General features: G+C 40.0%; 1 protein-coding gene across 5 annotated transcripts in view; it reads left to right on the forward strand.

The window, feature by feature from the left end:
• Nucleotides 1-15,581, forward strand: part of VPS41 (VPS41 subunit of HOPS complex) — a 211,604-nt gene that overhangs the window by 43,330 nt on the left and 152,693 nt on the right. For all 5 annotated transcript variants that reach the window (XM_055590765.1, XM_055590767.1, XM_055590764.1 and 2 more), the window contains exon 4: nucleotides 8,212-8,289. In XM_055590765.1, the coding sequence (XP_055446740.1) occupies nucleotides 8,212-8,289 (78 nt within the window). The remainder of the gene's footprint in view (nucleotides 1-8,211; nucleotides 8,290-15,581) is intronic.

The following is a 15,581-nucleotide window of genomic DNA, read 5'->3' on the forward strand; positions in this document are numbered from 1 at the left end:
CAAGTGGTCAGCCATTCTAACTTAAGTTTACCAGCAGATTCAATTCTCTAATGGCCCTGCTCTCAAGGACGCACCCCCTGCCACCCGCCTCAGCCCCACCACCCCAGCTAAGCTCTCAGCTTAAAGTCAGTGCTTTAAGAACAAGGCCACCCGCCATGTACTGGTACACCTTGCGTGCGAGGTGTACATGCCACTTAAAGGGCTGATATTTATTTGTCCCTCTTCAGCTCCTTCATCCCCAATCCGCCTTTTCGGCCACCATCCCTTTACTCTCAGACGGTGATGTCATTTCTATTTTTTTAAGAGAATGGAAGCTATCCAGCGTGATCAGCCTCAGTTTCTGGCTGTTTGCCCAGCTCATCCTTCCACTCCCGCTTATGGTCCTTTTTGGCCGCATCTGTCATTCACTTCATTTCATCCCTTCTCTCCTAGCAATCCATGCTGAATCATGGAACAGACATAACGCTAGCCCCACGTAACCACTGATCTACTTTCTGATTCTGTAAATGAGCCCATTTTTGATATTTTATGCTTTTGTTGTTGTCCAGTCACTAAGTCATGTATGGCTTTTTGCGACCCAATGGACTGTAGCACGCCAGGCTCCTCTGTCCTTTACTGTCTCCCAGAGTTTGCTCAAATTCAGGTCCATTGAGTCAGTGATGCTCTCTAACCATCTCATCCTCTGCCACCCCCTTTTCCTTTTGTCTTCAGTCTTTCCCAGCATCAGGATCTTTTTTCCAATGAGTGTGCTCTTCACATCAGATGGCCAAAGTATTGGAGCTTCAGGTTCAGCATCCCAGTTCTTCCAGTGAAGGACTTTCAGTGAAGAGTATTCACTATACAGTGAAGAATATTCAGGGTTTATTTCCTTTAGTATTGACTGGTTTGATCTCTTTGGTGTTCAAAAGACTCTCAAGAGTCTTCTTTAGCACCACAGTTCAAAAGCATCAATTCTTGGGAGCTGGTAGCTCAGTCAATAAAGAATCCACCTCGAGAAGATCCTGTGGAGAAGGAAATGGCAACCCACTCAAGTATTCTTGCCTGGAAAATTCCATGGACAGAGGAGCCTGGTGGGCTACAGTCCATTGATTTGCAAGGGTTGGACACGAATTAGTGATTAGGCCACGTCCTTCTTTATGGTCCAGCTCTCATATCCATACATGACTACTGGCAAAACCGTAACTTTGATTATACAGACCTTTTTCATCAAAGCGATGTCTTTGCTTTTTAATATGCTGTCTAGGTTTGTCATAACTTCCCTTCAAAAGAGCAAGTGTCTTTTAATTTCATGGCTGCAGTCACCGTCTGCAGTTACTTTGGGGCCTAGGAAAGTAAACTATGTCACCGCTTCCACTTTTTCCCCTTCTGTTTGCCATGAAGTGATGGGATTGGATGCTGTGATCTTAAATTTTTGAATGTTGACTTTTAAGCCTACTTTTCAATCTGGTCTTTTCACCCTCATCAAGAGGCTCCTTAGTTCCTCTTCACTTTCTGTCATTGGAGTGGTATCATATGCGTATCTGAGGTTACTGATATTTCTCCCAGCAATCTTGATTGCAGCTTGTGATTCATTCAGCCTGGCATTTCGCATGGTGTACCTTGCATATGAGTTAAATAAGCAGGGTGACAATATAGAACCTTGACATACTCCTTTCCGAGTTTGAACCAGTCCATTGTTCCATGTCCGATTCTAACTGTTGCTTCTTGACCCACATGCAGGTTTCTCAGGCAGGTGTGATGGTCTGGTATTCCCATCTCTTGAAGAATTTTCCACAGTTTGTTGTGATCCACACAAAGGCTGGGGGGCTCATCTTCCATTGTCATATCTTTTTGCTTTTTCACGCTGTTCATGGGGTTCTTGCAACAAGAATACTGGGTTGGGTTGCGATTTCCTCCTCCAGTGGACCACGCTTTGACAGAACTCTTTCCTATGACCCATCCATCTTCTGTGGCCCTGCACAATGTGGTTCATAGCTTCATTAAGTTACACAAGTCCCTTCACCATGATAAGGCTGTGATTGATGAACTGGGGATCAGTTCAGTTGAGTTCAGTCGCTCTGTCGTGTCTGATTCTTTGCGACCTCATGGACTGCAGCACACCAGGCTTCCCTGTCCATCAGAGCTCCCAGAGCTTGGTCAAACTCACCTTCATCGAGTCAGTGACACTATCCAACCATCTCATCCTCTGTCATCCCCTTCTCCTGCCTTCAGTCTTGCCCAGCATCAGGGTCTTTTCCAGTGAGTCAGCTCTTCACGTCAGGGGGCCAAAGTATTGGAGCTTCAGCTTCAACATCAATCCTTCCAGTGAATATTCAGGATTGATTTCCTTTAGGATTGACTGGTTGGATATCCTTTCAGTCCAAGGGACCCACAAGATTCTTCTCCAACACCACAGTTCAAAAGCATCAATTCTTTGGCGCTCAGCTTTCTTTATGGTCGAACTCTCACATCCGTACATGACTACTGGAAAAGTCATAGCTTTGACTAGATGGACCTTTGTCAGCAAAGTAATGTCTCTGCTTTTTAATACACTGTTGAGGTTTGTCATAGCTTTTCTTCCAGGAAGCCAGCGCCTTTTAATTTAATGGCTACAGTTACCATCTGCAGTGATTTTGGAGCCTAAGAAAATAAAGTCTATCACTGTTTCCATTGTTTCCCCATCTATTTGCCATGGACTGATGAGACAATATGCCATGATCTTCATATTTTGAATGCTGAGTTTCAAGCCAGCTTTTTCACTCTCCTCTTTCACTTTCATCAAGAGGCTCTTTAGTTCCTCTTCACTTTCTGCTATTAGGGTGGTATCATCTGCATATCTTAGCTTATTGATATTTCTCCCTGCAGTCTTGATTTCATCTTGTGTTTCATCCAGCCCAGCATTTCGCATGATGTACTCTGCGTATAAATTAAATAAACAAGGTGACAGTATACAGCCTTGACGAACTCCTTTTCCTATTTGGAACCAGTCCGTCGTTCCAAGTCTGGATTCTAACTGTTGTTTCTTAGTTCAGTTCAGTTGCTCAGTCACGTCCGACTCTTTGCGACCCCATGGATTGCAGCACTCCAGGCCTCCGTGTCCGTCACCAATTCCCACAGTTTACTCAAATTCATGTCCATTGAGTCAGTCATGCCATCCAACCATCTCATCCTCTGTCATCCCCTTCTCCTCTTGCCCCCAATCCCTCCCAGCATCAGGGTCTTTTCCAATGAGTCAGCTCTTTGCATCAGGTGGCCAAAGTATTGGAGTTTCAGCTTCAACATCAGTCCTTCCAATGAACATTCAGGACTGATCTCCTTTAGGATGGACTGGTTGGATCTCCTTGCAGTCCAAGGGACTCTCAAGGGTCTTCTCCAACACCACAGTTTAAAAGCATGAATTCTTCAGCGCTCAGCTTTCTTTATAGTCCAGCTCTCCCATGGCTGGACTGAAAAAACCATAGCTTTGACTAGACGGACCTTTGTTGGCACATAACGTCTTTGCTTTTTAATATGCTGTCTAGGTTGGTTGTATCTTTCCTTCCAAGAAACAAGTGTCTTTTAATTTCATGGCTGCAGTCATCATCTGCAGTGATTTTGGAGCCCCCCAAAATAAAGTCTGTCACTGTTTCCACTCCCAAGATTTGGTCCATTGGTCACTTGTTTTCTAAATATTTACTTTTCTTGGTTTAATTTCATGATATCTGTGGCCACTTCCACCCTGACCCTCCCTAGATTAGTGTGCTTGTTTATTTAATGGCCGCTTACACAGCTGTACCTTCGGTTCTATTTTTGCATGTAACTCACCATGTCCATAATGAACTCATTTTTTTTTTCTCTCTTCCTTCCCTTGCATTTGTTCTTTTAGTTTCTCTGCCCCATTTGGTGGCAGCACCTAAGGCAAAGCTGACTCTCCATTTCCACCCAGTCATTCTCTAAGTCCTGTTGGTTTTCTCACCACCCCTGCCCTTGCTGAGGTCTTCCACTTCTCCTCCCTATACTCGTGTACCTCTTATTTATTATTATTATTTTATTTGCTTTTAACTCTTTTGCCACCTAGTTGCCAGAATGCTCTGTGGAAAATATCAGTTCTGCAACTTAGGTCTGCTTTTCCTCATCTGCTAAGGTCTGAGCTCCTTCATGCGGTATTGATGGCCCTCTGAGATCTTGCCTCCTTGTGTAATTGGCCTGAAGTCTGAACACTTTCCTGCCACAAGTGTCGTGCTCTGGCAGCAACCACGGGCTCTTCATACAACATCTCTTCTGCCTGAATTCTAGTCCGAAGTCACCTGCTTGAATCCACGCCTGTACTGAGCCAAGGAGCTTTTAGTTCAGGCATTTGTCATTTCTCCCCTGAACTAATGAAAGTGCCATGAATCAATCTATTTTCCTTCAGATTTGATTTCATCCTAATCCATTTATAACATTTTCTACTGAAATAATCTTCCAGGAATTCAGATCTGATTGTCTACTCCTCCATCCTGGAATTCTGTATTGGCTTCCTCATGTCTTCATGATTTGTACACCCCTGCCTATCCACCCCCCCACAACTTTGCTACCTTTCATCCTTCCATAATTATTCAGAAGCCTTCTATTAACCAACCTTGTCAGTCTCATTAGCTGCCTCCTCCCCTGGATGCTTCTACCATATAAAGCTACTTGTAATTTTTTTACTTGGTCTTGCTTTTTCTGTGACCACATGCCTTTGTGCAAATTGTATCCTTGCTGCCTCAAATGGTCTTTACCACAGGCCTTCCCTCTCTGCCTTGGTGTCTGCTGTCTAGCTTCTCCTTCAGAGTTGACCCTTGAACAACATGGGTTTAGACTGGTTCAGGTCCACTTATACACAGATATTTTTTTCCAAATAGTAAATACTGAAGTACTACACAGTCCCTGGTTGGTTGAGTCTGAGGTTGTGGAACCCCTGATCTGAAGGAACCGTGGATATCCAGGACCGACTGTAAGTTATATGCAGATTCTCAACTGCAGGAAGGGTTGGTGCCCTGACACCTGCTCCCCTCTACCACTGTCTAAAGACAAACTATCTACTGTTGAAAAAAATCTGTGTATAAGTGGATCCTCCCCGTTCAAACCATATTGTTCAAGAGTCAGTTGTACTTGGATTTTAAGGATACTCTTTAATTTTAATTAATCAATTTTTTATGTCTGTTATTGAACCTTCATCATTTTAAGTCATACTTGCTTATTGTCTAAGCATATTGTAGGTGTTTTGTGTATGTGTGCTGAATAAACCACAAAATGGATGAAAAGGAGAACAGAGTTCCTCTCCAGAGATCATGATTCATTAACACTGTACTTAATCCAACTTGCCAAGGAGCCTGACAGTGGGAACTGTAATCAGACTAAGTGTGAGAATATGCACTCTATTTTTTTTTTTTTTTAATATGGACCATTCTTTAAAGTGTTTATGGAATTTGTTACAGTACTGCTTCTGTTTTACGTTTCGGTTTTTTGACCCCAAGGCATGTGCAATCTTAACTCCCTGACCAGGTATCAAACCCACACCTCCAGCATTGAAAGGTTCAGTCTTAACTACTGGACCACTAGGAAAGTCCTGAGTACATGCACTCTTGATCTGAGGCCCATGTCTCTATTTACCAGGTTTCTGATCCAGTTGAGGGTAATTCCTATTCTAGCCCTGCTGTTCATTGACTGTCTCTGGGGAAGTCACATCGACTCTCAGAACTTATTTCCTCGTGTGTAATTGTAGGGACTCCCTGCTCTAGTGCTCTGAATACCACGAAACACTAGGTGAAACATAAATATTATTATACAGCTGACCACACTTGAAACGTGCTGCTTCTTGTTTCTTTTGTAGTGTCCGAAAGACTGCTTATTACTTCTACTTGTTTACTTAACAAAAAGTCTAATTATTCAAAGTGAAAGCAGTTATGTTAGCGGATGCTTCAGAAGGATCGGATGCCCAAATGATAGTTTGAGTCAGGTTTCTGTGTTTAAATCTGAAAGGAGCTAATTAAGTTTATTCTTTGTCCATGATGGATTTTAAGTTCTCTTAGGTTAAAAGGAAAAAAAATTTTTCAATAGTTACAAAAGTGCAAAGCTTTTCATGTCTGGAAGGAGGATCATATTTAAAAGATTTATATTGTTTGTGATTTGTGGCCATTTATGCATTTTTTTAACCTGTATTTCAAATAGTCAAAATCACTAGCAAATGAAAGTATGACTCATTAATAGCTTTTAATGTTTAAATTTTTAAAGAACTATACAATTACCATATCAAATTCTATTGTTTTAAGAGCCCATAGTTATTTCTTTCTGAAAGAAAGCAACAGTAGTTTGTCTAATCCAAAGAATGAGATGTTTTTCTAAGCAAAAAGTAGCTTGTCATAAAAACTGGTCCATTTTTTTCCCCAGAGATCTGCTAAAGTAATTATAGTTTTAGGTTGAAACTGTAACATTAAAATAATTCTTTTATATTTCCTATCTTAAACATTAAACGAAAGAAATTAGTGATTTTGAAAAAAAGACGGGGGAAAGAATTCCTATTTGGATAAAGTACTCTGCATGGAACCTTTAAAATTTTGATAAAATATAATTGAAAGTTCAAGAATAGCCTTCAAAGAAGTATCAGAGAGTGACCCAGTATTAAAACATTTTAAGGATCCAAGCCCCTTAGTTTTTAGCAAACTATCAGTAAATACAGTATTTATGAAGATAGTCAGTACCATCAAGCACTTGGGTGTAGTGTGCTTTAAAACCCATTCTTGGACCATAGATGCCCCAGAATGAAGTATTGTTTGTTCGTAGCTAGTATTATGTGGTGTTTTTCTCTTCAGATATTGCTGTCGCTACAGAGAAAAAAATCACACTCCTCTGAGCCCTCTATTTCTGATTAGAATGTTCTTTTGCTTGGGAGGAAACAGCCCTGTTTGGTTTAAATATTCAGGCTCCTCTCCCCGCAGAGTTCCCTCTTTCCCCTTCTCTTTGCAGGGCCCCGGCGTCCTGTTTTCACCAGGCCCGCTGTCTGCCCTGGATGAGTAATCGGCCTGGCACCTGGTGCATTCAGGCAGGCCTGTGCAGCGGAATCGTCACACCTAGTTATGTCTGCACACCTGATGTTTTATTAACCAGTATTGATTTTTTACCCGAGGGACTTTTTTTTTTTCTCTTTCTGAAAAAAGGCAACCTTGCAGGAGTGAAAGGCATTGCAGGGGCTGAATTGCTAATGAACCCCTTCTTTTCCTTTTTGTGACTCTTTAATGTGGCTTCATATTTTAAGCACCTGATCTGAAATTTCATTTTCAGCAATTCCATTTCAAGAAATCCTTTTAAATCTTGACTTTCTGTAAGGTTATTTTTTCAAGATGGTGCTGCTTGACTGAAATGCTTAGTAGTGCCTGTAAATCTGAGCATTTTGTCCTAGGTTGCAATGAGGCAGGCTCACAGGCAATGAAATACAGAGAATTTGGAACTCTTTGAGGACTTCTTAGAGAAATAAAAGGCAAGAGAAGCCTCACGTCTTATTTCAGGCAGCTCCTAAAGTTTCTTCTCGTTTCTTTAGGGTTAGTTCAAAGAATTAAGTAGCCGTGGAGTTATGCTCTAGTGTTTTGTGTCATACTATGAATATGTAGCTCAGCAGTTATTTGTGTGACAGAAAAGGATTTTTTTCTTTTTTGCATTTGAAAATGAACATTGACAATATCTTACTTTGAGTGAGGTGTTCTAATGATGATAGTATAAGTACATCAGAGTTTTTGCGTCTCTCAATGTGGCATGGATTTTCCTTTCTACACAAGAATACTTTGTTGTGTGTGTGCATGTCTGTGTGTGTTTGTTGAACTTAAATGATAGCGCAGATTTACACATTTGCCATAAATGAAGGGGAGTTTCTTAATCATTCTCTTCAGACGCTGAGTTAACCACAGGTTGAGTGTGCTTTCACAAATACCTTTTAATTTGCTGCCTCAGTCCATCAGGCACTGTGTACAGACCGCATGCGCACCGTCAGTTGTCAGCAGACGGGGGTCCTCATGAGTCATTCTGACAGCTAGCTTGCACCATCACAATAAAGTAGGCCCTGTTCTGCGATTTCCCTGAAGCTGGAAACAAGCCTTCTCAAAGGAATGTGTATCTTCCACGGCATTGCAGATCACTTACTCATTAAGTGTCTTGACTTTGCAGATGGTTTAATTGCTAATTGTATGGATAGTCCATTAAGAAAATGACCCCTTTACCCCTCTGTTCTTCTTTCAGTTCTTGGCACTGGGCACACATTATGGCAAGGTTTATTTACTTGATGTCCAGGGGAACATCACTCAGAAGTTTGAAGTAGTAAGTATCCAGTATAAAATAATGTGTGAACTGAATTTCATGCTAAAATTTGTGCTTTGGAATATTTGTTTTAGCCATTTGTTTTAAGAGCATAAAGAAAGGGTCATTATCAGTTAAATCCAAGTGCTAAGAGTTCTACTCTAAACTTTATAGCCCATGCTAAAAATTTTAAAGGTGAACTAAAAAAGAGAGAGGTCTATTTATAGGTATATACATACACACATTATGTATTTTCATTGGTATCCTTTATATAAATCCTTTTAAAAATGTATTTTTTATGAATCTGTTTAATTGCAGATCTTTAGGTAATTGTAGCCATCTATTTGGCTTTAAATGGAGCATTTAAAATACCCCTATGTGTGTTCATTTTAAATTGTAACAATGTGGGATATCTAGGTGGATTGCTATTAAAAGAAAAAATATTACTTCTATTAGTGATACATGGTGCTGATTTACATAGCCAGGGGTGGGGTAGGGTGGGGGCGTTGTGGAATCCTTGCAGTGTGAAGCCTCTCATTTGATGACTAATGTCAGTTGTAAGAACATGCACCATCATCTTCTCCAGATGCCAAATGTAATTGAAAATTGATTGATCACCTTGATGATTCAGTTTATCTCTTCTAAATATATAAAGCTAATATTTTATGTGAATGTTTTGAGGGTTGAACTCTTAGGGAATTATATTGATTGAAAGAGAAGAGCCAGGCTTTTTATTTAACTATGATTTGGAATCACCAAGGATGAAAGCAGTGTTGAATTTGAAGCTTCATTTTGGTGTTTAAGATGGGCCTTGAAAGTATCAAGTATCCAAGGCTTTGAGAATGTGAACCTTTGGGATTAAAAAGGTGATCATTTTAGAGAGCAGATATTCCTTTTGTGGAGAAAGACTCAGCACTTGTTGAAAGATTCATCATGAGGAACTGGTATAGTTTAAGAAGGAGACCACAGTTTCTAAAGCTGACACATTGTATATGAAAGGTTTCCGGGTGCTTTGTTTTGCTTTAAGAGAACCGCAAATAATGAAGGAATCCTTGGAATTTTTGGAATAGTCCAGGGAGAGAAATTGGAGAAGGCAATGGCACCCCACTCCAGTACTCTTGCCTGGAAAATCCCATGGATGGAGGAGCCTGGAAGGCTGCAGTCCATGGGGTCGCTGAGAGTCGGACATGACTGAGCAACTTCACTTTCACTTTTCACTTTCATGCATTGGAGAAGGAAATGGCAACCCACTCCAGAGTTCTTGCCTGGAGAATCCCAGGGACAGGGGCGCCTGGTGGGCTGCTGTCTATGGGGTCGCACAGAGTCAGACACGACTGAAGTGACAGCAGTTAGGGAGAGAAATATGCACTCTAATCCCTGATCCCATCAGGTAAATGGTGGATTCTTGTTTTGCTTCAGTATCTCTTTCAGACAAGAGGAATATACCTTTATTTTTTTGTTTGGCCACACCACACAGCATTTGGGATCTTAGTTCTCCAACAAGGAATTGAACCTGTGCTCCCTGCATTGAAAGTGCAGTGTCTTAACCATTGGACCACCAGACAAGTCCAAGGGGGACATACTGTTGACCTATTCTCTTCTCCCTACTTGACACTGGATACCCATTTTGATTTAACAAGCATTTGGTCTTTCCATTGTTGTTGTTCAGTCGCCCACATATACCTATGTGGTATAGGACCTAGCCTCTTTGCTACCACATGGATTGCAGCATGTCAGGCCTCTGTGTCCCTCACCATCTCCTGAAGTTTGCAATGGACATTCATGTCCATTGCATCAGTGATGCCATCCAGCCATCTCATCCTCTGATGCCCTCTGATCTTTCTGCCCTCAATATTTCCCAGCATCAGGGACTTTTCCAGTGAGTCAGCTGTTCACATCAGATGACCAAAATACTAGAGTTTCAGCTTCAGCATCAGTTCTTCCAGTGAGTATTCAGGATTGATTTCCTTTCAGATTGATGTCCATGCTGTCCAAGGGACTCTCAGGAGTCTTCTCCAGCACCACAGTTCGAAGGCATCAATTTTTTGGTGCTTGGCCTTCTTCATGGTCCAGCTCTCAAAATCATATGTGACCACTGGGAACACCAGAGCCTTTACTATACAGACCTTTGTCAGCAGAGTAATGTCTCTGCTTTTCAACACACTGTCTAGGTTTGTCCTAGCTTTCCTGCCAAGAATCAAACGTCTTCTGATTTCATGGCTACAGTCACCATCTGCAGTGATTTTAAAGGCCAACAAGAGGAACTCTGCCTCTACTTCCATGAATTCCCCTTCTATTTGCCATGCAGTAATGGGGCCATATGCCATGATCTTAGGTTTTTTTAACATTTAGTCTTAAGCCAGCTCTTTCATTCTCCTCCTTCACCTTCATCCAGAGGCTGTTTAGTTTCTCTTCACTTTCTGCCATTAGAGTGGTACCATCTACATATCTGAGGTTGTTGATGTTTCTCCCGCATATTTTGATCCCAGCTTGTAACTCATCCAGCCTGGCATTTCTCATGATATGCTTAGCATATAGGTTAAACAAACTGGGTGACAGCAGATAGCCCTGTGGTACTCCTTTCTCAATCCGAAACCAATCAGTTGTTCCATACAGGGTTCTAACTGTTGCTTCTTGACCCACATACAGGTTTCTCATCCATTAAAACATGAGCTGGTGCTGGGCAGAGCTCTCTTCACTTTGAAGAAAAAGCTTGCTTGGGTGCTGTCTTAAATTTCCAGCTCCAGTTTAATGATTCTGTTAACACTCTGCTTCTAAGTCTTTTTAATATTGTATAGAAATGACTTGACTCCTAAGGTTCACAAGACAGACACTGCTGGTTTCATGGCCAAAAGAGAAACCAGGAGAGACGCTGTAGGAGTTTATTCATGTTTCCTTCCTTCCTTCCTTCCTTCGTGTAGGCCTCATGTCTGCTCCCTATAAGCCTTCAGCTTTATCTTCTCTGGTGTTAGTTTTATGTCAGGTATATTCTACATCCTTTTCCAGGTAATTCCTGGTTCTCTGTATTCAGTCCTGCCCATATGACATCTTTGAAATTTAAGTTCTTTATAGCTTGCACTTATTTTTTGGTAGGAGAGGAAGATGGTTTGGTGTTCTTGCTGTAGAGAAGTTTTTCATGAGCCCCTGAGTCTGCATGAACCATTACCGTATTAAGTATATGACTTTGAGGTGACAAATGTCAGAATGTCATATTTTGAAAGGAGCCTTAATCTTCACCTTCTCATCTCAGATGAGTTTTCTGCTTTGTTATTTTATTTTCCCATTTCTGATGATGTGGTTGCTTGGGGTGGGCGGGGCTCTGTATCAGTGCTGTTGAAAAAGCATTCAATTCTAAAAACACCATTATGGCTTTAATTTGTAGATTTTATTTGCAATAATTGCCATATTCAATCAAGAACTGTTTTCTTCATTTGAAATGCAGCAAGAGTGAAGCAAGTATTAAAAAAATTAGTGAATTACTTCTAGGTGAAACTAATTTAAACAAATTAAAATTAGATAAAATAATACCTTACACTTGCATAACACTTTTTTTATTTTCTCAAGAACTGTCTCTTTAACCCATTCATTGTATTTATAGTTTTTGATTGAAGTAATGAAGCAGTATTCACAATTCTCATTTGTTGATAGGGTTTTGTTTGGGAGAGGATGGGGACAGAAAAGAATCTTTATTTTTAGAAGATTTCCCCAATGATTCTGCTGTTTGTATTGGAATAGAGTCATTGCATTAGGTGCTGTATAACTTTACTTTAAATGTATATGATATAAAAGAAGAAATAACTAAACAAATCATTCTGCATGTTGAAAGTGATTTGCTTTCCCATTAATATTTCAGGAGAAATACTGATTAGCAGATTAACTCTACAAAAGCCAAGCAAATGGCTTACTAATGACTTAGCAGTTCCACTCCTAAGTACACATTCAAGAAAACTGAATCCAGTGCCTATGTCCCCCTAAATATATATGTGTAGAAGAATGTTAATAGGTTAATTTGTAATAACTCCAAACTAGAAACAACCCAAATGTTTGTCCATAGTAGAATGGATAAACCAATGATGGTATATTCTTAGTGCTTAAAAAGAAGAAACTATTGCAACATGCAGCAACATGAATGAATTTTACTGTCTTACTGTTCAACCAAAGAAGCCAGACACAAATGTGTACATGTTGCATGATTCCATTTATGATGATCAAGAGAAGGCAAAAATCACACTATGGTGATAGAAGTCAGATTATGATTTGACCTGGGAGAGAGCACAGGTAGAATCTTCTGAAGTATTAATAGTCGTCTCTATCTTGGTGGTTTCCCAGGTGCGTACATGTGTAAAAATCACTGAACCACATATCTGAGATTTGTGCACTTTATTCTGTGTGAGTTATACCTCAGTAACATGCACACGCACCGGAGGTACTCCACACATGTATGTCTCTCTGACCTTGAGCAGTGCTCAAATTATCCTTTGCCTGTTGAAGCAACCTTTTCCTCTGCTTGTTTCTAAATACCAGCACATTTCCAAGTTGGTATCTTGTTCAGAGATCTTTATATAAATGAATCACACCACTGAGATTTTTCTTACACTGTATATTCTTCTATCATTACATGAAAAGGTTGATAGAGAGGAGCCTGTGTTACCCACCCATCTGTGACTCTTTGTTGATCAAAAGTGAAAACCACCAGGGTGATGGTTTATTTTGCATGTTGATGTTGAGATTTCAATACCTCTGAAAGGATACTCATTAAAATGCTTTAGTCACACGTGTGTTTTTTAAAGATTTTTATCCCTAGGTATAACTTTATATTAATTCAGATTGAATTGATAAAGTTCACTTTTACTTAACTCACAGAATAAAAATTAAAATAGGCCTAGCTTCTCAGGTAAAGGGCTCAAGTTGCTTATAAAATTGCCTGCTTGAATATGGATCAGATCATATTCTCCTGAGTAAAGGCTGTCTTAATTGCTTACACAGTGTATGACATATGACTTCAAAATCCTTAGAGAATCTCAAATTCCTTTTAAGTTCCCACATGGTGTCCATACCCATATGATGTCATTAACCATAGTAGTTACTTTTCTCTTTATATTTTTTTCTTTCTTTACTTTCTCTTTAATAGCCTTCTTAACTGTATTAATTTGTTGTTGTTCAGTCTCTTGGTCATATCCAATTGTTTGCAACCCCATGGACTGCAGCACGCCAGGCTTTCCTGTCCTTCACTATCTACCAGAGTTTGCTGAAACTCATATCCATCGAGTCAGTGATGCCATCTAACCATCTTGTCCTTTTCTCCTGCCTTCAATCTTTCGCAGCATCAGAGTCTTTTCTAATGAGTCGACCCTTTGTGTCAGCTGGTCACAGTATTGGAGCTTCAGTTTCAGTATCAGTCCTTCTAATGAATATTCAGGGTTGATTTCCTTTATGATTGACTGGCTTGATCTCCTTGCTGTCCAGGTGACTCTCGAGAGTCTTCTCCAACACCACAGTTCAATTAGGAATACTATGAAACAGCGAGCAAATTATTAAGTAGGAATACTTACTTTGAAGCAATGAGCAAATTATTTTTGGAGCCTTATTTCACGCATTTTAAGTCTTTATTCTTCTAAGTGTGCCAGATGGAGAGCAAAGAACTCTACTGACCAAGCATATCTCTGCTTTTTAGGTGAAGGCTCTTTTCTTGGTTAAAAATAGAAAATGCAGAGGTTTGGCTCTCATGGCGCCATGGTAGGAGACATTAGTTAAGGACCTTTAAAGTGGATGGTTACAAAAAGAAAGGGATCGGAAAGCAAAGTAAAATTGAACAGCCTTACTGGGAAATTTATAAATATAAAGCTTATCTCTTGAAGAAATGGGCTCAGGGTTCTCCTTGAACTCCATGTAGCAGAGTCTATTGGTATTTCTATTCCTGTTTTTTGTTGTTGTTTTAAATTTTTTTTGAATAGAGTTGATTTACAATGTTGTTTTTCAGGCATATAGCAAAGCAACTCAGTTACACACACGCTCACATGTATATGTATATATATTTCTTTTTTACATTCTTTCCCATTATAGGATGTTACAAGATATTGAGTATAATTTCCAGAGCTATATAGCTATATAGTAGGTCCTTTTTTGTTATCTATTATATATATATACACACACATATATATATAGTAGTGTGTATATTTAAATCCCAAACTCCTAATTTATCACTCCTTGCCCCTTTGGTACCTGTGTTTCTTGTCTATGTCTGTGAGTCTATTTCTCTTTCTTAAGTAAGTTCATTTGTGTCTTTTTTTTTTTTTAGATTCCTACATACAAGTGGTATATGATTTGTTTTTCTCTGGTTTACATCAATTAGTATGATAATCTATAGGTCTATGTATGTTGCTGCAAATGGCATTATTCTATTCCTTACTGCTAATATTGGTACTTTCTTTTGATCACATGAAATTAAAAGCCTAGATTTCTGTGAAAACTAGCTCACACTGCAGTAACTTAACACCCCCCTAATCGAAAAAGCAAGAGAGTTCCAGAAAAACATTTATTTCTGCTATAGTGACTATGCCAAAGCCTTTGACTGTGTGGATCACAATAAACTGTGGAAAATTCTGAAAGAGATGGGAATACCAGATCACCTGACCTGCCTCTTGAGAAACCTATATGCAGGTCAGGAAGCAACAGTTAGAGCTGGACATGGAACAACAGACTGGTTCCAAATAGAAAAAGGAGTACGTTAAGGCTGTATATTGTCACCCTGCTTATTTAACTTCTATGCAGAGTACATCATGAGAAACACTGCGCTGGAAGAAGCACAAGCTGGAATCAAGATTGCAGGGAGAAATATCAGTAACCTCAGATATGCAGATGATACCACCCTTATGGCAGAAAGTGAAGAGGAACTAAAAAGCCTCTTGATGAAAGTGAAAGAGGAGAGTGAAAAAGTTGGCTTAAAGCTCAACATTCAGAAAACTAAGATCATGGCATCCAGTCTGATCACTTCATGGGAAATAGATGGGGACACAGTGTCAGACTTTAATTTTGGGGACTCCAAAATCACTGCAGATGGTGATTGCAGCCATGAAATTAAAAGACACTTACTCCTTGGAAGGAAAGTTATGACCAACCTAGATAGCATATTCAAAAGCAGAGATATTACTTTGCCAACAAAGGTCCATCTAGTCAAGGCTACGGTTTTTCCAGTGGTCATGTATGGATGTGAGAGTTGGGACTGTGAAGAAGGCTGAGCGCCGAAGAATTGATGCTTTTGAAATGTGGTGTTGGAGAAGACTCTTGAGAGTCCCTTGGACTGCAAGGAGATC

This window comes from Bubalus kerabau, chromosome 8, assembly GCF_029407905.1.
Source record: "Bubalus kerabau isolate K-KA32 ecotype Philippines breed swamp buffalo chromosome 8, PCC_UOA_SB_1v2, whole genome shotgun sequence".
Taxonomy (NCBI): domain Eukaryota; kingdom Metazoa; phylum Chordata; class Mammalia; order Artiodactyla; family Bovidae; genus Bubalus; species Bubalus kerabau.